Here is a 21,821-nt window from a genome sequence, read left to right on the forward strand (position 1 = left end):
TTTTATGAATAAAGAAAAAAAATTCCTTGTCATGGGCTTGCGTTGAAAATACAAGTCATGTCAGACTGAAGTTTATAAACATGATATTAGATTCATCCATAATTTTTTACATATTGCTCACGTTTTCAATTACCTCTGTGAAGCTGCTTTATATCGTTTTTCCATTTTTGTTGAGTTAGCTTAAATTTATGGGCTTGTTTTTATTATTGTTAAGGTTATACGGAATTACCTCAACGGAATTCCCATCCTTCGCCAACACAATATTGCGTGAGGAAATTTTGTGTCAATTACACAACCAAATGAAAGCTATTACCCACACTTCCTTGCAAGTGGACGCTGTGTTTTACGCCATTTTCTCCTGAACATCTCTTAGGTGCCTTGGCTGATGTTCTATAAACAGAGCTCTTTCGCGGGCAGAGTAGTCTCTGCCGAAGCTACCACCGCTTATCAACCACAGGTTAAGTATCAATTTACTGAAAATCTTTAGTTAGATTGTTAATTGCTCACACAAATTAAGTTTTAAATATCAGTTTTTAAATATAGTTTCTTAACATACGATAATATAACACTTAACAGTTTTCGACCCGGATTGTTTAATTTCTTTAGGGACTTGGAAAATATTCAGAGCCGAAAGCAGGTCCAGTTTTCGAGACTCCAATGTCGTCCTCTTCAGGAACTTTGGGTGGAAGTAACGTTCGTCAGTGGCAGGAGACCTTTAAGGTAATATAAAGAAAGCAGTCGGAGACATTTTTCGACAACAAGCTTATATCAACGATCATTGTATATTGGCTTTATATAGGTTGCTCGTGTGTAAAAGACGAAAAAATCATCACTTTTACTCAATACAGGAGGCTGTAATTGATCATAATATTTATATCCTTGTACTAGTCATGTCTAGGAAATAAGAAAAGCCGCATTTAACTCTGTAAGATTAACCTCTGGGAATTTTGTCTCAGTTACCTCTCAGAGACCATGTAGTAGATAAAAATAGAAAAACAAAGGGTGAGGTCATAAAATGAGCCTAATAACCTATCTGGCCAGAAATCATCCCATTTTTTCACACAGAACAGTTTCCAACCGTCTGTTGGAAAAATTAAACCATAGTAATTACAGTGACCCAATCATAACAAAGGTTATCATTAGCCAATGAGAACTTAAAATGAAAACAAACAAACCACCAAAAGAGCTAGAAAATACAATTGACCACTTGCAATATTGTTTTTAGTCTTTCATCTGATTAATTGAAATGAATGGGGCTAGCTTTCCGGACCAATCACAGAGCAAATTTGATGAAACCATTGTAATTTCTGACTATCTTTTACACTCATGTGAAACCTTCTCTAATGGTATGAAAAGAAGTATTTCGTCTCCCCTTGGGTGGGTTGCTAATCCACCACTCATTACACTTCAGCCTTTACCAAGTTTATTCAACTGTTCACTATTACCAATTTTCATTCCTGGTCGGCATTCCTGGTCGGAGAGAGATTGTGTGAGAGTCAGAGCTTGAACCTGAACACTAAACATTAGGCTGCTATGTTTTCCCCATCAATGAAGCTTACTATTATTTAGTGCAACACGTCCTTTAAGAAATGATTTTTTTAGAGTGAAGCTAGTCTATAAATGTTATATTCCCTCTAAGAACTGAACAACTTAGCATTATTAAGTTACCAGAGATATGGTAGACCACTGATTTTACACCAAGGACTCCATAACTAGATATCAAACTTTTTTATATGAAGAGTAACATCCAAAGATACAAGTAGCTACCTTGATCAGTTTGAATCATGTTTTAATTAAAGCAGTAGTCTGTACTTTAGCCAAGTGCCTCACCCACGGGGAACTTATCCCTCTTTCCATAGCATGAAGCTACAAGGGGTACACTTCTCCCCCCTGGATGGGATGCCACTCCAACACAAGGCTATCCCCCAGGATTTTACCAGGCTTCCCTGACATTTTGCTTGTACCCATTGATGCTCCTGGGTTAAAAGAGATACCTTGAGAGTGAAATGTCTTGCCCAAGAACATCACACATTGACAGGTCTCAAACTCTGAACCCTCAACCCAGAATCCAGTGAATTAACCATAAGGCTACCATGTCTCCCACTCATGTTTTAGACACAATTTTCCCCTCTTTTTTAATTACATATTATATTTCCTTGTACAACTCATGACATGCAAGACAACTATGACTAAATATACATTGACATTGAGGAAAAAGACACTATGATTATCTTTAGAAAAGTGAGCATGTTTAGCACTATAACAACCCTGTACCTCTTGAATCACTATGCTTTAACTTCTAACAATTTATTCTTGATTTATTTTTGGTTTTGATAGCAATCCAAAGCTCCAGTGTATCTGCTGAGGGGTACAAGAGATAAGATTATCTTTAGGGGTCTTATGGGTGTTCTACCTGTTGGAATGGGTGTTGCAGCCTACTACTACTACATGATGGCCACTGGTAAACTGAAGAGAAAGGAAAGATGAAAGTGACTGGAGTCCAAGCTAATTTTCATCATTTAAAACTACTTCTGTCAAAATTTGTGCATTTTAGAAGGAACTTCATTTGCTGCTTTGATTGATCTAACTGAATACTAGTCAAAATATATTCATTCTCCAGTGCTATTTTGGTGCAGAATTGTTGTTGGAACTTTATGAAGGATTAATTTGTAATATAATAGACACCTCTATGCTTCTTTTTCTTTACTTGAGGTTAGTAATAATAATAAAGTACTTTTAACTGACTGTATATGTTTTTTCATTTTTTTTATTGAGAGAAACTTGAGGTGCTCGTTGTGAATTCTCATCTCTCTATGCATGCAAATCATTGACAAATTCATGAAAAAAAGTACAGACAATCTTGCATAGCAGTTCCTATTTTGGCATATGCATAAAGAAATGTATGTAGTACTTGCAATAAGAAAAGAAATTCATGCAGTGATGGGATGAATGGTGATTACTTGGCTTTAATGGGATTCACAATTATCAATTATTTGATGAAGCAGTAGTAATTCATCGAGCTGTGATGAGGCAAAGAATAATTGTACTACAGAAAAATCCTGATAACTTGAACCCTCATGAACTGAAACCTTGCTGTGACTCAAACCAAATTTGATTTCCTCTGTATTTCCATCATACATTTACTGCAATTTTACCCTTGCTAACTCAAACCCTTGATAACTCAAACCCTCTGTAACTAAAACCTCCCTCTAATTGGGAGCAATTTTAATTTCAGGACATCCTCTATACATATTTTACCCCTGATACCTCCTACGGCATGTTGAACCACGTCTGTCAATACATGACAAACTAAAACAAACAGTCTGCTGCAGTCCAAAACAAATTACATTATGTCCATTACAGTTTCCGCGGTTTTCTGTTACATTTTCACCCAACTTCTCTATGATGAGATTTGATGAACATGTATCCTGTTTGAAAAGAAAAAACAATTTTTGTAATTTTCCAGTCTTTCCAGTAACTCCTCCTTTGTTTGCTGTCCGCAAGGGATAAGGCTCTGAAAATTAGCCCTCTGGAAGCGAGATGGCATGGAGTCTTCGACAATCATGCGCACGCAAACTGTTTGACGTCATAATGAGAGTAAGTTATTTCTCCAGAAAGCGAAGATGTTTGGCGTGAGGGGAAAAGTGAAAGCGTGCAATTTTGTACACAACGACGAAATATGGTAAGTCTGACTTTTTTTTTGTGGTCCCTCATAAATTTCCCCAACTGTAGGCGATATAAGTGCCGAGCAATTTGGTTAGAAATTTCATTTTTGGAGTGGATCGGTTATAAATCGGCAACAATGATGACTGTGGTATCCTCTACCAATATCCAAAAATTGACTCAAGCCATTTTTTGTGGTGAAAAGTTGCAGACGACTTCGAGTCGTTTTGCGCCCAAAAGCAAACTTTTCATTTCTCTTAAGCTCGATGGTCTATTGGTAGCCAATCAAAATAGAGAGAAATACAAGGAGCCAATGAGAAACGAAATAAATGAGTATAAAAAAAGTTAAGCGCGTGAAAGGTAGTCGATTAATTTATATTTACATCTGATTGATTGAGAAGGTAGTGAGAGTTTTCAAGCCAAATCACAGAGCACTTTGAAGAAAAAAGAGCGTATTGTGTATACAATTATCTTACTTTATGTTCACTTTTCACCAGACGCGGCATTAAAAGAACTTCGTTTGTTACATTATTCATCAAAGATTTGTAATGTCCGCTGATACCGATTCCAACACCAAAAAAGTACCATCCGTCTTTTAAGTCGCTCTTTGGCTACAAATTGGTGTCCATGCTCTGGCTTTGCCAAAGAAGTTGTGGAATTACTACTCAAAAGAATGCCCTCCGTCGTTCCCCCACCACACCAAGATTTTCAAGGCAAAATCCCCTTCCCGCCAACCCCCCCCCCCCCCCATATTCTTTTAACACCGGAATTTCTCTTTACCTGAAAAAATGTTTCTTGTATTCTTTATTTTTCAATGGATTACAGGAAAGATCATGTAAATAGAGAACTCCTCTCTCAGAGGCGATGGCCGGATAAGTGGGGATTTCTGGCTAATGAATACCATCGGGTAAGCATGATCAGTAGAGCGCCCTGCACGTCACTGTGTAGAGGGACGGAAAATATCAAGTAGGGAGCATTCAGGCTGACAGAGTTACGTCAAAGCGCGAGAGTACGGATAACTGGATCAAATACTATTGAGATGCAAGGAAACATTTTCAAAAGAGCTGCATTGTGATTTTCTGCTTCGTTTTTCACGTGTGATGTAACAAAGCTATGGCCAATTCGTCAAAGCACATAATTAACAAAAACAATGTCCTCGCTGGTGAACTCCCGAGAGTGAACTTTTCATTTCTTATTAGTACTCATGCTTTTGCGCGTAATATCTTTTGGAACATTTCATTGAAAATTTCAGACAACGTTCCTTTCATACCATTGCGATTTAGTTACAGCTCGAGACACTGAGAATCGGCCAAGATGAGTTTGAGGTGGATGAAGAACGTAAACAAGAAAGCCTGGTGACTAGTACAGAGAGCGAAGAGAAAGATGGTACAGAACAGGCTCAGGTGTTGCTTGGCAACGCCAACAGGATGCCATTTCCAGAGACCACGTCACAAATAATTGGACGGAAGGCCGAGATGTCGCAAAGAAACGAGATCGAACGCAATGCTCGTGGAAAGCAAGACATAGTTAAGTTATTCAAATGGCCACGTGAGGGTTTGTAAAGGAATAAGACATCCGAAGTACAAAATAAACCGTGTTATGAACTGAATCCTTTTTGAGACTTTCTCTAATATACCAGTGTATGAAAGCGAACCTAATTTACTCCCAAGTTTTTGTAGTAGCAAAGATATTGGCCTGTAGATTTGCCCATGTCTGGTTTTTTAATTTGCGAAAACCACGACTCCTCCTTTCTTCCGCTAAATGTGACACCTGGAAATTTATTACAAGGACTAGCAATTTGTTCCTCGTTTTAGTACTACCTGAAAGAACTTTGAAAAAATATGGCAAAATTTGCCTTTAAAAAGTATCCTGACAAAATGTTAATTTTATCATCAGCATCAATATCCATTGGAGGGCTTTTCGATTGAGTGTCTAAAACAAGGTAATCACAACGGTCGATCAGAGTAAGAGGAAATAACTTTAAGAACCAATGAGAACGCAGAGTGAAAACCACCAAGCTGCCTCAAGCGCGGGAAAAGGCGAGTGACCATGTCACTTCCGATTGGTTGGGAGAGCGGTGCGAGTTTTTTACCAATCACGGAGCGAAGTAAAACTAAACCAAAGCAATCTCGGATTACTATCGACATTCTATTAAAAATTGCTCTATACGGTCCAAGTAACAGTGAATGCACCCGACTTAATGAGGTTCTCTCCTATTTTCAAGTTTCTGATCTCGTTACTTGGTGGTAGATTTATCCAAGGTCGTTCTCCTTTAACAGCATCATCTCCCAGCCATCGTGTAGAGAAAGCTCGGCGAGGCGTCTCTAGATTATTGCCATGCGCACCGTGAACTGTTTTCATGTGGAAAACAATGCAGTCTCCCGGCTAAAGAAAAAAAAATAGATGAAATATAGAGATCATCATCGGCTGCCTTTCTTAGCTTGATGGATATTTTATTTCAGCCGGGAGAAAAGCATTCACATTACAAAAGTGCTGTGACACTTAGAGGAATACACGGGAATGTAATAGGTTCGCCGAGAACTGAAGAAGTTTCCAGTTACGTGATAATGAAATCTAAGAGAACATTGGGTCAACTAAATCTAATTTAGAGGCCTCTTACAAAAGATTCCCAATCTCCTTGGCACCGTTATTTCAGTTTTTTTAAAAAAACTCAAGCTATCTAGTCACTAACTTCGCAGTTAATTCAATGTGGTAAATGTTGTGGAGTTAAATGATGCTGCAATGTTTGCTTACGTGGGCAAAATTCATGACGCAGGATTGGCGATTTCAGCATCTTTCTAGGGCCTAAATATAAATGAGATCTGAACAATCAACTTCTAAGTGATTTATCCGGTGGATTTCGCTATCCACCCTTCGAAAAATCAGCGTTAGATTGACAACAGTAGGTTTTATTCGGACGGCGGGGGGAGGGTGAGGGGGGTTTTCTAAGGGCTAACCCACCTCCATATTCCAGGACAAGACTTGATATTGGTCGTTTCCATCAACATCTGGTGTCGAAAGAAATTCATCAGCTCTCTTTTCTTTTCCAGGCTTTGTTTCGTAGGACGTAAAAGGAGGGCCGTCAAAATGAACAGGTTTAAAGTAATATGGAAACTTATGAGAACCTTTCACAAGACGAAGACAGGTGTGTTCGGAGACTGGGTCCACTGGGAGCCACACAGAACAAACCTGAGTAAGCAAATATCTTTTTATAAGAACAAAAAACGATAAAATCACGACCTCCAAGGCTATGCCAAATAATTTGATTGATTTTTTTTATAATGACCATCATTATTCTGAATCTTCAGCGGTATGAGAGCAGAGATTGTGACGTGTAAAAGTAACCCGGGATCATTTGGGATTGCATTGTTTTGATCGGTTAAGAAGATTCACGCCAACCTCTCGACCAATCAAATGCAAAACTAAACTTTGGTTTCTCATTGGTTCCTTTTGACAATTTGGTCTGATCGGCCGTTAAAATAATTTGGTTTTTGTTTGACGATGCTCAATCGAAATACTGTGCTCTATCAAGTTTTTATTCCTTTCCTTGTAAAAATTGTTTCAGCGCATTTATATAAGTCAAACAGAACTTACATAATTATTCCTAAACCGTAGTCTCGTACCCAGACCTTTCAAGACCAAGCGGTTGTACTTCTCAGTTAAAGTTACAAGGTAAGATCTGGGTACGAGATCAGCTAAACCGACCATAAATCACAGGTTACACTTGCCTGTTGTCCATCAATCTCATAATAAGCCTGATCCTGGTGCCATGGGGTTTGTTTGGTTGATCCGCTGTCTTTCACGATCACGTGATTGGAATACAGCGCAGCTACCTAAGGAGATTAACAATTGACAATAAAGCTGAAAATGTGGTGACATCTCTCGCAAATGACTACTAAACGCCAAGCAATTAAGAGTGGCATTTAAATTTACAGGAGCACGTGTTGAATAAAGATATTTTATTGTACAATTACAGAGGTGAAATCTGGAGGGGGAGGAAAGCGCGATAGGATTTCTCTTCTCCATACCCCCATCTCCATTTTTTCTTCTCCCATGTTCCGTGCAAACACCTGCCACAAAGGATGGGTACCATGTGTTAAGAACGCTTTTAATTAGGTGTGGAGAAAAAAACTGGATTGCTCTTTGGTTTTGCTTTGCTACTTTTTGTAAAGAGGTCTGGAAAAACCGCACCGCGGAAGGATATGGTTAGCAGTTTCCAACGCCAAAACAAGTCGGTGTCATGCAAAGCAAACTGGCGACTCCCTTACCGAAGACTGAAGAATTCGTCCTGTTATTTCGCCAACTGGGGAATGGCGAATGAACTCCTCGTATTCAGGAATATTTTCCCAGTTGCTGTAATCGTGAAAGAAGAGAGGCGTGTGGCCCTTACGTCTTGTCATATCGGATGGGTGGAGCCTATTGAATTCAATCCCTCTTCGCAAGAGATCAATCCATCTATGACTGAAAACAGCTCTTAAACAAAGAGCCCCATCCTCTTGAAAATGAAGGATTTCCTTCTCTGTGATCGTGTTTGGTGGCAATCTTTCCATTCAACTTTCGTGGTACACTTAAAAGAAAATAGAAATACATTCTCATGGATATCTCAGAACAAGTTTTAACAAAACATGTTTGAGACAAAGGCTAGGTTCCCCGTAATTCACTAAGCATGAATGAGGTTCATTTGTCGACAACGACTGATATCTGAGTGAGAGGACGACAGACCAAAATGCAACCTAAGACAATTTTGATTTGTACATTCGCAAAAACAACAATTGCTGGTTTTCAGTGTCACGCCATTCAAAATAGATCAAAATAAAAAATAAAAACCGTTCAATCGATTTAGTCTAGAATCTGGAAATAGAAAGAAGCTAGATATGTAAAGACTCTCGCCAAGATTCATGTCACAGCAATTTTTCTTACGGAAGATATGAGGAGAAACGTTTTTCCCAAATTTATAGAGATTTGTATGGAGCCGCCATGTTGGTGCCCACCTAGATGGGCACCAACATGGCGGCCGGAAACCAGCAGAAACATCTGTCACTGAGTTTTGCTACAAAAGCGTGAATTTATCTCTCTAAGAACTCATAAACGTAACAATAATACTTTATTCTAATACAAGAACTGTTCAGATAGCTGAATTTCCCTAAATAAGTCACCTTTTAAACCAACATAACAGCTCTCTCGCTCGTCATGTAAAGGCCACGTCACGCAAAAGCTTAGAAATTCAAGAGTAGTCTATCACTAAACCAAGAACCCATTTGGAGTGAAAATTTGTCTGAATATTAGTTTTTAGCTGCTCTAATACATCATGAAAGTAAAATCTCAGGAGGGTCAATAGTTCTGAAGTCTGAAATTTAGTGACGTCACGTGAAAACCAGCAATACCAACAAACATAGAAAAAAAAGGAATCAATAAAATCCTGCTCATCCCAAACTTGAATACAAACTCGACCTTTTAGGATCTGACTGGCAATCCCACCCACTCATCCCCCCCCCTTTCCTCCACTTATAACTGCGTTGTAACAGAACAACACCTCAAAAGCATTTCATCGGAAAGCTGATGCTACCGGAATTTCATTTACTCGTTGATTCGATAGTTGGTCGGGATGACAAATGGAATCTTGTGAAAAGCAAGAAATGCACGAGGTACAACTTTGTCCCCAGGGTCCTCTCTCTTCCCCAAGGGAGGAAGAGAGAGGACCCTGGGAAAGAGCTTGGGATACCTTGGATTTAGATTTCGTTACAAGTTAGATTTTAAAGACAATTTTTACGGTGACAGTAATTCACGATTCAATCCCTTTCAAATTCTTGGCAAACTTTATCTTTAGATCGAAACCATGCTGGCCCCCCTCAGTTATCAACGGTAGACATAGTTTCCGGGTTTACGCTGATGTTCACTCGATATGATTGGAAATGTTCCAAATCACAGAAATATATAGAAATAAGGAGCTTAAAACTATGACGAGACGGTAAAAACGATGGTTAATAAGTTAAAAAGCAAAGAAATCAAAGATGAGAAAATTTGGTGTTAAAATGTAAAAGGGTATTCACAATAATAGCGCTGAGTGACTCAATGGTTTGAGGATTCTTGAGGACAATCCCCGGATTCGAGAGAACGCTTTCTCCTTATTCCATAAACATAAAATGCTATGACATCTGGCAAAAAAGCCATTTTAAATTTACTTTTATCAATTTGACCAATCTCTTTTTTTAGAAAAGCAAAAATTTGTCAAGTTACAGTAAATTAAATACTTCAAAAGATATTGCAAAGCGAAAGTGATCTACTTAAAGATGAATCAGACACTTGCGTTTGAAAAATAATCTTCGTATGTCAACATTCTCAGGTGAGAAAATCAAACGACTGATTCCACCAACCTTTAGATGTCAAGACAGCTCCACAAGCGCAAGGCATACCGCGAAAGAATCGAATAAAGTACCTTCGCTGCCAGTTACTGGCCTTGATCGCGTGACTTTGATTTCTCCTCACGCGTGATTACTTCCGCTTTTGGTGCATTCGTGCGTGAATACTGAGAAGTTGTGGTACGCTTCTAAAAAGTAAGAATTAAACTTATATCTTCTGAACGGATGCCATGTCTCAGCCAGCACATCCAAGTTCCACCGGTGATAATAATCGTAAGCCAGTGAAATGTAGCTCTTCAGACTGTTGGTGCCTTCTCCAGAAATTAAGATCGGACTGTCCTTTGGTTCAGTGTATCACAAATTATGTGTCGATGGACATCATGGCAAATACTCTCCTTGCGATCGGAGCGTCCCCTGCCATGGTACACGGTGGGTTGAACATTTTAATGTTAACTAATGAAGGAAACTTAGAGAAGTTTATGACGCCAACGACAATTTTTTAGGAGCGGAGAGTCAGAGGCTATGTTGTGGAACACGATATTCTCGTAGAGAAGAGCATTATATCTACAGACACAAAAACAAAATTTCCTCTCCCGACAATCTTTTTCAGGACTTGTGCAAGCGGAAAAAGTAAACAGGGAAGGAGGGTTGAGGTCGCTTTTTACAACTCTGTATCTTGACTTCAGAACAACTTCTGGATTCTAAATTTTAACTTTTTTATACGAGAATGACTCCGTAGATACGTACCTGGGCTCAGATCTTTGGAGACATCAACTGAAAACATAGAATTGCCGGAAAAATAACAAATTACGCAATTATAAAAAAATATGATAAATTTTCCGAACAGACTAACATAAAAACTTTCGTTATTCAGCTGAAGAAGAAGTGGAAGAATTTGTCACCTTGGCCTCTGCACTGCTGATAAATATTGGAACTCTTTCTACACCTTGGATCAGGTCAATGCACAAGGCTGCAGCAAAAGCTCAGGAATTGGGGAAGCCATGGGTGTTAGACCCTGTGGGTGCAGGTGCCACCAGCTTACGGACAAACACTGCAACAGACTTGGTTGTTTCTTATAAGCCCACTGTGATACGAGGCAATCCCTCTGAGATAATGGCTCTTGCCAAAAGTATTTGCAAAGGACTTGATCTTCAGCCGTCAGGTATGGTAATGATGTAAATTGCTTTTGATCACTGCAAATTGCAATTCTAGAATTTTCATCAATTTAGCTGTCAATCGTCATGGAGCTAACCATTGTGCCACACCCCCCAACCCCACCCAGGAGACAGTGGTTCAATGATAAGTGTGATGGTTTCTGGAGTATATGGTCATTGTGGTAGGACAGGTCATTGTGTGTTCTTGAACAGTCATAACAGGAAAATCTGACCAAAGGCTTGCTGCAAACTGTAATGAAGCACAACTTTCCAAATTGGTTACAAAGTAGGCTTCAGCTGCTTTGACTCAGTCTTGTGTAAAGAATTTACCATTCACCAAACTTGGGGTCATGTTTACACCAATAGTCAAATTTTTTGTTAGCAAACATGAAGGTTGATATTGGGGTTAACCCTTCAACCTCCAAAAGTGATTAGCATCTAATATCTCCTTACAATATCACCCTGATTCAAACATTAAGGTCACGAGAATAAAGGAAATGATCAACAAGTAAGAAAGCTCTTAATTGTTTGACAAGCTCCATTGAAATTGTATAGGGAACAGCCTGGAGAACCAGGATACTAATGTTAGGTTTGAGGATTCCTGGAAGAGGGGTTTAAAATTAGTGATAATGGTGATCACATCCTGTTTAGATGGAGCTCAAAAAGGAGTTGACAGTTCTCAGAGTTCAGACCATGCCCTTGGACCTGCCAAGGCCTTGGCCAAGGAGTGCTGCTGTGTTGTTGTAGTGACAGGAGAACATGACTTTGTGACAGATGGCTCTAGTGTGATCACTGTATCAAATGGTCATCCAATCCTTAAAAAGATAACTGCAGCTGGATGCACTTTGACAGCTGTACTGGCAGCATTTGTTTCTCTGGGGGATCCCACAGATGTAACACATGTGATCAAAAGTTGTGCTTGTGCACCGAGTATCTTTGGAATTGCAGCAGAGCTAGCTGTTGAAGATCCAATAGCTAAGGGGCCTGGTAGTGTCAGAATGCTTATGCTAGATACCTATGGCAGATTTAATGCACAAACCTTGTTGGAAAGGGCAAAAATTTCCTTTCCTTCCTAAATTTCCTAATTTCCTCCACACACCGCCAAGATCATATTTGTAAATTCTTGTTTATAGTGGCAGTGGAAGTCCTTGTCAATTAGTTACAGGAATTTAGTAAGGGAAAAGTGTCAAAAGAATTTGAACATCAGACTAATTAAAATTAGCCAAGAGCATTTTGACCACCAGTTCTGAGCCAGTTATCCATCAATTGTAATCTCTTCAAACAAATAAGTTCACAAATAGTTTAGTATGTCTATTGAGTTAACCTAGGATATTTGCAAATTTATTTTAAGTTAATATTTAATAATATTTCACATACCATTTAGAATAAGAAAAATTGCTTATGTACCTTAAAATACTGACTCTGCTTACATAATTGGGATACCCAACAAAATGGACATATCTTACTCTGCTAGTATACCATGCATGACTTTATTACTTACCTCAATGCCTCACAAATGTAAACTTTATTTTAATTCTGGTACATGATATATGCTGAAATAACTTTTACATTACAAAATACAGTAGAAACTGGATAACTTGATCTGCCATTGGAAACAAAAAATGGTTGAAATCCCATCTTGTTCGAGTTACTAAGAGGTTTGAGTTCACTGAGTTTGAATTGGTGAGGTTCTCCTATATCAGGATGACACGGTTTTCTATTGGAATACGTCAGGCCAGTATTTCTACCTATCATTTGTTTTTGAGATGCTAGCCACTAAAAGTAGACAAAGCAGAAAAAAAAATGGTTGAAATCGCATCTTGTTCAAGTTACTAGGAAGTTTGAGTTCACTTAGTTTGAATTAGTGAGGTTCTCCTATATCAAGATGACACTGTGTTCTTTAGGAACACGTCAGGCCAGTATTTCTACCTATCATTTGTTTCTGAGATACCAGCCACTAAAAGTAGACAAAGCAGTTGTCAAATAGCAGTCTTAGTTTGAAATAAATTTTACCTTCACCCAGTCTTGTATCCACGGCTGGCTACTAATTATCTGGAGAACACTTATGACAATATTTCATGAGATTTAAGTATTAAATAATCTTCATATCATGGAGCCTTAACCAATACATTATTCTACATGGCATCTTTCAAACATCAAGTTTTCTGTGTTCAAACTTAAATACATATTTGAATTGACTCAAATAATGGAGTTTAATTAATTCATGTGTTGAATACTAAAGTCAAACTTGCGCTTAAATGAAGGACGGGATCACTGAGCACAAAAGTAAATAAAATTCATTCAAGAGTTGAAAAATCAAATCAAAGTAACTTCAAAAGTGACCTCCTCATAAATGTCACTTGAACTTAGTTCTAGGATTGACCCAGAATTAGGTGATTTACTCTGCTTTTGTACATTTGAGTACATGAAAAGTTTGATGTTTTTCTGTCTGGCATATTCTATATCTTTTGCGACATCTAAATGGAATCAATTTGCCTCTACTATTCTGCCTTTGCTTTTCTAATTCTGTGATATGGTAGGCACAGACTTGTTGCCTTAAGTTTGTTATTTACTAGCAACAAGGCCATATGTCTTTGATAATAAAATAACCCTATTTATTCAGCATAGAAGACAACTAGCTTAGGGTGAAGAGGCTGTATCAACCATAACTGGTTATCTTTGTCTTGCTCTCCTAACTCTTGGTCTGGCAGGTTCAGCTTGTTGTTTGGCTGCAGCTCTTCCTCGAGTTGCTCTGACTGGGTTGGCTTTAGATTTCTTAGCTGGAGGTGACACACTTGTGTCCTCTGACTTGCGCTTCTGCAATTCATAAGAAAATAATATTTATATAGACAAGAATAGGACATTTAAAATATATTCTTTACTCACTGTAATCACTAAAAATATTTTAAAAAATTATGATAAAATCCTTAAAAAAACTGAACACATTAAAAAGGCTAATAAAAAGGCTAATAAAAATCTAAGAAAAACTAACAGATATATGCTCTGGTTACATTTACTTCTTGAACTTTAAAGAAGGAGAAGAAAAAAAAGTAATAATAGCAATGTGAAGATATATAGGACATATATTATATATAAGAAGTAATAATAATAAAAATGATAATAATAATAGTAATAATAATAATAATAATGATAATAATAATAATAATAGTAATAATAATAATAATAAAAACAAATGTGGTGAAACGCAAAAAAAGTGGTTTAAACCTATTTTGCTGATAGTTACATCCAGTATATTATTTTTAGTTTCCATTGATTGGACATATAATGGGAAATGGAATGGAAGCACTGTAAGCATTGACATTGGTCCTTATTGCCAGGTTTTTTTGACACCTGCTTGTGGGTGAAAAAGCCAAAACACAAAGATGGAAAATGACTGTTTCAGGGTAGAAAAAATAGCACAACTTGTTCCCAAGGAATTTGTTGCGAATCCTTTGACACCCACAAGTGCCCAAGACAGAATTTCTCCTGATAATATCAATATTAATAATAACATGCAGACCTCTCCTGCTGAGCTATAACCATTGGGAAGATCAGCAGAGGCTGAGCTGGCTTTTGAGGTGGTGAACTTCACATTCTTTCCATCATCTGTACATCCCCTCTTTTTAAGGCCCTCTCTGAACAGTTTACGAATGAATTCGTAGTCTGGTTGATCTTCATATTCCAATGTGTTGATGTATTCCAAGTACTTTTGTATCTCAACTACAATGAAAGATGTGTGCATATAATCAGTTAACCATTCTCTCTTCAAAGAAGGAAGGGGAAGACTTGTACAACCACCACAAAATGCTGCCCAAGAAAAAAGGACCAAACTTTGAACACACAAATTGCAAGAAAGGAACATCAACACTGAAATAAGCCTGTATACTCCTAGTGAGGAAGACCATAGAAGATCAAATTCAAGCATATGAAAATAACCTATGCCCATAAAAAGAAGGACTCAAAATAAGGGAGGGGGGGTATGCTTGAATTGTTTTAAGCTCCACATGACTCATTGAGCCTCAATTACCGTATTTACCCGTGTATAATGCGAACTTATTTTTCCCGAAATGAACACCTAAATTCGAGATGCGTATTATACACGGAATCCTTTGTTTAGGCTCACGCGACATTAGAATAACAAAGACACATAAGCGTGCAATGTAATTGGTCTTTAATTTGAGGGTAAACTAACCTACCAATGACATGTTAACAATTTGGATCCTTGAATAAATTTAACTAAGTATTTAAGCGAACAGCTGATCAACAAAACAGTTACTGTAATCTTGAGCAATCAAACAATGGATGGACGGTGAAGGAATGAAAACATGGATCGACAAAGTTTGGTGTTCGAGGAGAGGTGGCCTGGGGAGGAGAAGAAGCCTGCTTGTTTGTGACGCGTTTGAAGCCCACGTGACCGAAAGAGTGAAAACAGCACTGACACGAGAAAACTCCAACTTAGCAGTAATTCCTGGCGGATTAACCTCGATCTTGCAGCCGCTGGATGTCTCTTTAAACAAGCCGTTTAAAGATGGTGTTAGAAAGAGGTGGATGGAGTGGATGGCGGAGGGAATCCATGAATTTACAGCGAGTGGCCGCCAAAAGAAACCATCCGAGGAACTGATCCTTTCGTGGATCGCAGGAGCATGGCAGGATATTTCCGAAGAAATGATTGAATCCTCATTTCTAAAATGCGGGATCACCAACAGCCTTGATGGATCCGAGGACGACCTAGTTTACGAGGCCAACGATGACTGCAACAACGAGCTCGATGACTCGTTTGCAAGAGTACTGTTCCAGTCAGACTCCGAGTCCGAGTTTGAAGGATTTGATAGGTGAAAGATGTTGTAACCATCATTTCGTTTGCCAAGTTAATTGCAATAAATAATGTTATACAATTTCACCTTCTTGTTGAGTAGTTTATTTTTCTTTTTTCTCAAAATTTGGTCTGAAATTGGGATTCGTATTATACACGGGCCCGCATTATACACGGGTAAATACGGTAAACTGTTGGTAATAAACATTACCTTGATGATCTCCACAAAAACAGTCCCTCATTAATTTTGGAATGTTCTTCATATACCTAGTAAAAACAAAGAGCAACCCTTACAACAATAACTGTCATTCCATAAAAATATGTGATATAACCTGACATCATAAACTACTGAGAGAAGAGACTGCACAAACCTATTCTTTTCATTCCTCACATATTCCTTATCCTGAAGATTCTTTTCCCAGGGAAGTCTGTCACACAACCACTGTAGCATCACAAAACCCAGAATCTCCAAATCACTGCGCCGCGAGGTGACTACAAATACCAAAGTATGATAAGTAAAATTAACAAGTTAGTTGCAGAAGAAGTTGCACAATCAAGAAGTTGCAGAAGATCCTCAAATAAGAGGAATTATTAGGATTACAAATCACACCACTGGCCAGAAGGGATAGAAGCATTTAATGTGTTGGGAACAAAGTTTGTAGTCCTTGAATAACTTTATTTCCTGAACATGCATCCTAGAGGAGCAAGTCTATTGAAAACTAGATTGCTCCAGGAGGAAAATGACCGGAGGGGTTTAGGTTTTGGTTTTGTTTCTTTGTTTGTTACTTAGTAAAGATGTAATGTGTTGCTAAATGTAGTATATAGATTTAGATCATTCTCCAGATTTTTAAAACCCAGTCCTAACTTTTGACCCACTCCACTGGTGTAATGTTTGTTGTACAAACAAGTCCATCATGCAGGCACATTATCCACAGAGCCATCTTTATTGCTTGCTCACCCACAAAGCCTCAAGGTTGTACTTGCACAGGCAACCCAGTTACAATAACTACAACAGGTGAATTAAAAATATCTATATATATATATATATCTACTAAAAGTTTGGCAGCTGGTGATCAGCTTACCTACACCATTATGTGCATCTCTGCTGGTAAACTCTATTGTGCCATCATGTTTTCTTTTAGGGTCTTCTTTATATTCTTTGTGATTCCCATCAGGACTAAACCGATATACAAGCCCATAATCCAGTAAATAGACCTGTGGGGGGAAAAAAAATCTGATCCAAGAGCCTTCTACAAAAGTGATCCTCTGGGTTTTGTTACTGATATTCTGAATTATGATCCACGAAATAATTTTGCTTGCACGCAATTGGTCTTAATGCAGCATGTGAATGAATATCTCCCTGCTAAAACAGGGTGATATCCATGATTGTGATCGATCAAATACTTTGGCTTGGTCTAGATGCAGCATGTGACCAAATATCCCCAGCTTAAACTGGCTTATATCCAAGAATATTACCCAAGTGATATTCCCCAATTTTCAAACCCTATACCACTATGATGAGTCTTTGTTTCAGATTTATTTAGTATTGTTTATACATATCTTTGGTATTTAACCACATTGACCAAGCATTCAATGCTAGGGACTCTGGACTCGTGTTGTTGCAAGTGATATTGCATTAAGGTTCTCAGGCAGAGCACTTAATTCTCATTGTGCCAAGAGAATTAAAAATGACATGTGACCATAAGCTGTCTCATGTGCGAAGGGCAGCAGTGCTTCTGATCATTTCCTGATGTTTGATAAGCTCAAATAGCTATGTGAGCCAGTCTCATATGCAAATATAACCTATAAATAATCTTTTGTCAAAACAAACAGTTCAATTCATTTCCCCAAAGTTCTTATCAGGCATCAGTTTGTGTAAGTGAATGACTTAAGTGTACAGACATCACTTACTTGACCAGATTTTGACTTTGAGAATCCCATCATGAGATTTGAGCCTTTAATGTCTCCATGGGTATATTCATGACAGTGAATATACTCCAGAGCATCAATCTTGCAACAGAATTAAAAAAAAAAAAAAAAAAAAACAATTTTAAAGAAACTCTGTTATAAAGCACTAGAGTGAATTTAATACAAGCATGGATCATCATTGACCTAAGATATAAAAAAGAATTAGAAATCACACGTTAAGAGGCAGACATAATACGACTAAAAACAAAGCAGACTCTCAAGTAAATGGAGGAACTTACAACTCTCAGACCAAGCATCAACACTGTTGTCACATCAAACCTCCGCTTACTGTTTAGGAAAAGCTCATCAACATCTTTCCCAAACCTCTCCAGAACTAGAAATCGCAGCTTACTGGACTCATGTTCATGTAACCCAGAACCCAAAAACATTGGAACTCCAAGATGTTTTAGACGACGTGACTGACACCAGCTTTTAACTAATAATAGAAAAAATTTTCCCAGTCATAACATGTACCCTGATGAGATTCTAACAAGACATTACCCTTTTATCCTCAGAGTGCCCAGTATTAAATATCTTGTTTAAGATATTTAAATATTTTGTTTAAGATATTTATTCTCACAAGGGGTTGTGAGAATAAGGCCCTTAATCAATTAGAGACAGTTTTTTTAAATTCAAAATTCAAAGACATACTTAGTTCTGGCTTAGCAACACGTTGATAGAATGCAAGTTCTGTAAATAAAGGGCCATTGGTATGTGGCTCCTGTAAAAAAGGAAAGGATATTACAATCAAATGGCCTGAGGAAGTAAGAAATCTAAAGTCTCTAATCTAAATTCATGTTCCAAATGCAAACTTGATCTGCCCATTTGATCTGTCTCATTTGGCATTTAAGTTCTGGAATCTTATGCACTCAAGAGTAAAGGTATAACAATATTGTAATTGACCAATGGTGCTATCAGCATTAGAACATTCAGATATTAATAACATTCTTACCACTTTCACAACATGTTCAGCAGTTTCAGTAACAGGTGATCCACTATCTGGAGAAGCTGTTAAAAATAATCAAACATGATTTTATACCATTTGATTAAAAGTAATATACCCAATACTCTACCCAACGCTGTGAGGGAAAGATTTCAATTCAAGGAAACTTTTGAATTTGCGAGTCCATACAGTCAAATATGGCCCCCTACATCGACCAATGATAGTGAACATACTGATTGAAAGGTTCTAATGATAAAAGTTTTCTTTTTGGAAGGGCTGAGGAAGGGAGACTCATAACTCATTCTGCAATTAAACACTCTCTTCCCAAATTATCATTAATAACAACATTGCAATGTGTTGAGATAATGCGGCAAAATCGCAAAAAAATCAAACACAAAACCAAAAAAAAGCAAAGTTTCAAATGCACCATAAATCACCAACAAGTAGTTCACATGTCAGATATATTTTACCTAAGTAAATGGCACCAAAACCACCCCATCCTACCAACTCTCCCAAACGCCACTTTTTCTTGGTGAGGTCTGTCAAGACGGTTTCTGGTGGCAATTCAACCATTCCTCGGGGCTTGCGAGGCTTTTTCTTCACCGGTACAGGCCCCTTAGCAGCAGGTGCCTTCCTTTTCCCAAGCTTAGGCTTTGAAGAGCTCATTTTACGCCAGTTATTGCTATGAGTGTGTCGATAGTCTTCCGTTCTTCCTAGACATCGGTTGGAAGGTGTCGTTGGAGTGGTCCCTAAGCCCCTTTCGATTTCCCGCCATTCGCTTTATCCATATATGACTAGGTTTACCAAAGTTGGAAAGCTTATACGATGTACGTTGGAACAGTTCCACGAGCACACTTTAACAAGGAGCCAAGTCGTAGGTGTCTTTGACTGTCTCTGCAGAAATTTTCGACTCCTTCTTTGCGAAATTAAGGTAATATCTCATTCGATTCATTTCATATCGCATTAGCTCCGCATTCTAGGGAGTTAAAATGCCTCTTAAGTCCACGATGGCGACGATCGATTTCAGCAAACGTTGACTCGGCACTTCTTCCGCCCTCTTTATTTTGTTTGGGAAATTGCACATTTAATCGCCTCAATTTACCCAAAAATCGTTTAGAACTGTAGAGTCCTCATCTATTTGATCGATTTTCGACATTTTTATATCACTATAATCGATCTCTTAGCCATGAGGATGGATCGACGGTTGCCAGAATTTACAAGAATGGTAGCCGAGCCAGATATCGCAAATTATTTAGATATGTGAGACCAAAACTATTCCGCTCATTGCTTAATGGCACATTTAAGTCCTTACCATGCAAACCAGATACATCGATCGGCTATCAATCGAGATTTTGATTGAGACTTTTTCACATGACACACATGCATACAAGCTTTTCGAGGTAGACCAGTTAATCCTTCGGGAACTACTCGATATTGTTAAATAATGCAGGTGGTAGTTCAAATGAATGTTTCTCTTCTGGACTGGTGTTGTAAACACGCAAAGATCTAGTTGCACGCCTTTAATCAGAAAGAGCGGTCTTTCACTTTCTAATTTAACCACAACATCTTTCTTTTTAGCATGAGTTCTACTTCACAAAAACACAGAAACTTTGTGGCGGAGCCTATGGGTGAAAAGCTTGTGACTGAGCTTGCAGGAATTGGTCCAGTCCTGGGGGAAAGATTGACCGAGAAGGGTTTTGACAAGGCCTATGTTGTGTTGGGCCAATTCCTTCTTCTGAAGAAAGATCAAGAAATGTTTATGGAATGGATTAAAGACACATGTGCAGCTAACAAGAAGCAGGGATCAGATTGTCACAATTGTTTAAAAGAATGGTGTGATGCTTTCCTGTAAGAACTTCCTGATAATATACAACATAACCTTTATAGTCAAAATTGTGTTTTAAAGGTAAATGGTTGTTTCATTTTCTAGGGTTATCACTTCTTTGTAGCAATTTCATTCACCTTATCAAATTAATTAAGCAGATAACTGAAAAACAACAATAAAAATTAGTTTTGTTAATGAAATGGTGTTCTGTTTAATGATGTAATTTAGCAATGTATTTTCAAGTCATTAAAGAATGAAACAATCATGTAACTTTTACATCACAAATATATTGTTCTCCTTGACTCTGAACATAACATAAAAAAAATTTCCTGAACATTGTTAATCACCTCTAAAAATAATTTCCACTTTATATGTAATTCAATTCCCACTCCCTTCTCTATTATTGGTCTTCATCCCTTACTCTCCATTCCCTTCCATTTCTCCTTCTCCTTTCTCTCTCTCCATTCATTTGCATTGTAGACTTGGTCTTTTTGGATGATCACCCTCTCACTTCTACATACTTGATGATTAAGTGGGTAGAGCATTATACAGTGGACTGTCTAGCATGCATTTGTCTCTGACATGATCTCAGTAAGATTATAGTCTGTGGTCCTGACTGGGATTGAAGTCAGCCTTCATTTTTACAACCTCAGATGGAACAGATATAAGCAAAATTTAATGGTAGATCTTTCAATGCAAAGATAAGTAACAAGAAAATAAAACATTTTTGACATCTTCAGAATGTTATTGTCAAGTGAAAAGCTTAGCTCAGCTCGTGTGTAATAGATAGATCTTAAACACAAAGGGGTGTGAGAAATAAAGAGGGTAAGTTTCTAAAGAAACTGGTGCTGCATCTGTGAAAGAGTCATAACAAGGTAATTTGGTGTTATCAACTGAGTTGATAAATTGTAAATTGGCCATTGAAAAGAGTTTTAAAGCTCATGTGTCAAGCATTGGCCCTTCATCAGAGTGAGCATGCCATAAATAGGTTGGCCCTGCCCCTTGGTTTCAGCTCAAATAATAATTATACTGTGGTGATATTTCACAACGGCAACGGCGAATCGTTACGAATTTCAAATTTACCGCCACTGTCAAA

General features: G+C 38.0%; 6 protein-coding genes across 6 annotated transcripts; 4 read left to right on the top strand and 2 right to left on the bottom strand.

Annotated features, from left to right (window-relative positions):
- The first annotated feature begins 363 nt into the window (after positions 1-363).
- LOC113679184 (cytochrome c oxidase subunit 7A2-like, mitochondrial) lies at positions 364-2,749 on the top strand. The gene is made up of 3 exons (XM_027196138.2): positions 364-457; positions 607-720; positions 2,338-2,749. Exons 1-3 carry the CDS (start codon positions 386-388, stop codon positions 2,485-2,487), a joined length of 336 nt encoding a protein of 111 aa, XP_027051939.1. The 5' UTR covers positions 364-385; the 3' UTR covers positions 2,488-2,749.
- A 12-nt stretch (positions 2,750-2,761) lies between these two features.
- LOC113679168 (uncharacterized) lies at positions 2,762-5,272 on the top strand. Its single transcript, XM_027196122.2, has 4 exons — positions 2,762-2,900; positions 3,467-3,682; positions 4,489-4,570; positions 4,947-5,272. Exons 2-4 carry the CDS (start codon positions 3,624-3,626, stop codon positions 5,223-5,225), a joined length of 420 nt encoding a protein of 139 aa, XP_027051923.2. The 5' UTR covers positions 2,762-2,900; positions 3,467-3,623; the 3' UTR covers positions 5,226-5,272.
- A 139-nt stretch (positions 5,273-5,411) lies between these two features.
- LOC113679195 (putative phytanoyl-CoA dioxygenase) lies at positions 5,412-10,436 on the bottom strand. The gene is made up of 5 exons (XM_027196149.2): positions 10,038-10,436; positions 7,932-8,230; positions 7,392-7,496; positions 6,625-6,852; positions 5,412-6,048 (listed from the first exon to the last, which is right to left on the bottom strand). The coding sequence occupies exons 2-5, from the start codon at positions 8,211-8,213 to the stop codon at positions 5,827-5,829; spliced, it is 837 nt and encodes a 278-aa protein (XP_027051950.2). The 5' UTR covers positions 8,214-8,230; positions 10,038-10,436; the 3' UTR covers positions 5,412-5,826.
- LOC113679148 (uncharacterized) lies at positions 10,152-13,198 on the top strand. Its single transcript, XM_027196103.2, has 3 exons — positions 10,152-10,451; positions 10,897-11,184; positions 11,828-13,198. The coding sequence occupies exons 1-3, from the start codon at positions 10,253-10,255 to the stop codon at positions 12,250-12,252; spliced, it is 912 nt and encodes a 303-aa protein (XP_027051904.2). The 5' UTR covers positions 10,152-10,252; the 3' UTR covers positions 12,253-13,198.
- LOC113678957 (serine/threonine-protein kinase VRK1-like) lies at positions 12,421-20,124 on the bottom strand. The gene is made up of 10 exons (XM_027195880.2): positions 19,371-20,124; positions 18,910-18,965; positions 18,609-18,678; positions 18,197-18,393; positions 17,901-17,999; positions 17,072-17,204; positions 16,361-16,481; positions 16,201-16,256; positions 14,697-14,896; positions 12,421-13,993 (listed from the first exon to the last, which is right to left on the bottom strand). Exons 1-10 carry the CDS (start codon positions 19,564-19,566, stop codon positions 13,850-13,852), a joined length of 1,272 nt encoding a protein of 423 aa, XP_027051681.2. The 5' UTR covers positions 19,567-20,124; the 3' UTR covers positions 12,421-13,849.
- Positions 19,692-21,010, top strand: LOC113678967 (barrier-to-autointegration factor). Its single transcript, XM_089212264.1, has 2 exons — positions 19,692-19,831; positions 20,479-21,010. Exon 2 carries the CDS (start codon positions 20,480-20,482, stop codon positions 20,750-20,752), a length of 273 nt encoding a protein of 90 aa, XP_089068390.1. The 5' UTR covers positions 19,692-19,831; position 20,479; the 3' UTR covers positions 20,753-21,010.
- Positions 21,011-21,821: the final 811 nt, after the last annotated feature.

This window comes from Pocillopora damicornis, chromosome 7 (genome assembly GCF_964200805.1).
Source record: "Pocillopora damicornis chromosome 7, jaPocDami1.2, whole genome shotgun sequence".
NCBI lineage: Eukaryota > Metazoa > Cnidaria > Anthozoa > Scleractinia > Pocilloporidae > Pocillopora > Pocillopora damicornis.

What these genes read in the sequence shown, in the direction of transcription:
- LOC113679184 (XM_027196138.2), top strand. Translation starts at nt 386, where the DNA reads ATGTTCTATAAACAGAGCTCTTTCGCGGGCAGAGTAGTCTCTGCCGAA. An exon ending in CCACCGCTTATCAACCACAG is followed by an intron (nt 458 to 606) that starts GTTAAGTATCAA and finishes TAATTTCTTTAG; the next exon opens with GGACTTGGAAAATATTCAGA. An exon ending in AGTGGCAGGAGACCTTTAAG is followed by an intron (nt 721 to 2,337) that starts GTAATATAAAGA and finishes TGGTTTTGATAG; the next exon opens with CAATCCAAAGCTCCAGTGTA.
- LOC113679168 (XM_027196122.2), top strand. Translation starts at nt 3,624, where the DNA reads ATGTTTGGCGTGAGGGGAAAAGTGAAAGCGTGCAATTTTGTACACAAC. An exon ending in GTACACAACGACGAAATATG is followed by an intron (nt 3,683 to 4,488) that starts GTAAGTCTGACT and finishes AATGGATTACAG; the next exon opens with GAAAGATCATGTAAATAGAG. An exon ending in TGGCTAATGAATACCATCGG is followed by an intron (nt 4,571 to 4,946) that starts GTAAGCATGATC and finishes ATTGCGATTTAG; the next exon opens with TTACAGCTCGAGACACTGAG.
- LOC113679195 (XM_027196149.2), bottom strand. Translation starts at nt 8,213, where the DNA reads ATGGAAAGATTGCCACCAAACACGATCACAGAGAAGGAAATCCTTCAT. An exon ending in ATGAGATTGATGGACAACAG is followed by an intron (nt 6,853 to 7,391) that starts GCAAGTGTAACC and finishes TTGCTTACTCAG; the next exon opens with GTTTGTTCTGTGTGGCTCCC. An exon ending in TCTTGTCCTGGAATATGGAG is followed by an intron (nt 6,049 to 6,624) that starts GTGGGTTAGCCC and finishes TTTTTTCTTTAG; the next exon opens with CCGGGAGACTGCATTGTTTT.
- LOC113679148 (XM_027196103.2), top strand. Translation starts at nt 10,253, where the DNA reads ATGTCTCAGCCAGCACATCCAAGTTCCACCGGTGATAATAATCGTAAG. An exon ending in GTCCCCTGCCATGGTACACG is followed by an intron (nt 10,452 to 10,896) that starts GTGGGTTGAACA and finishes TTCGTTATTCAG; the next exon opens with CTGAAGAAGAAGTGGAAGAA. An exon ending in ACTTGATCTTCAGCCGTCAG is followed by an intron (nt 11,185 to 11,827) that starts GTATGGTAATGA and finishes CATCCTGTTTAG; the next exon opens with ATGGAGCTCAAAAAGGAGTT.
- LOC113678957 (XM_027195880.2), bottom strand. Translation starts at nt 19,566, where the DNA reads ATGAGCTCTTCAAAGCCTAAGCTTGGGAAAAGGAAGGCACCTGCTGCT. An exon ending in TGATGCTTGGTCTGAGAGTT is followed by an intron (nt 18,000 to 18,196) that starts GTAAGTTCCTCC and finishes TTCTGTTGCAAG; the next exon opens with ATTGATGCTCTGGAGTATAT. An exon ending in GTTATAGCTCAGCAGGAGAG is followed by an intron (nt 13,994 to 14,696) that starts GTCTGCATGTTA and finishes TATGAATTGCAG; the next exon opens with AAGCGCAAGTCAGAGGACAC.
- LOC113678967 (XM_089212264.1), top strand. Translation starts at nt 20,480, where the DNA reads ATGAGTTCTACTTCACAAAAACACAGAAACTTTGTGGCGGAGCCTATG.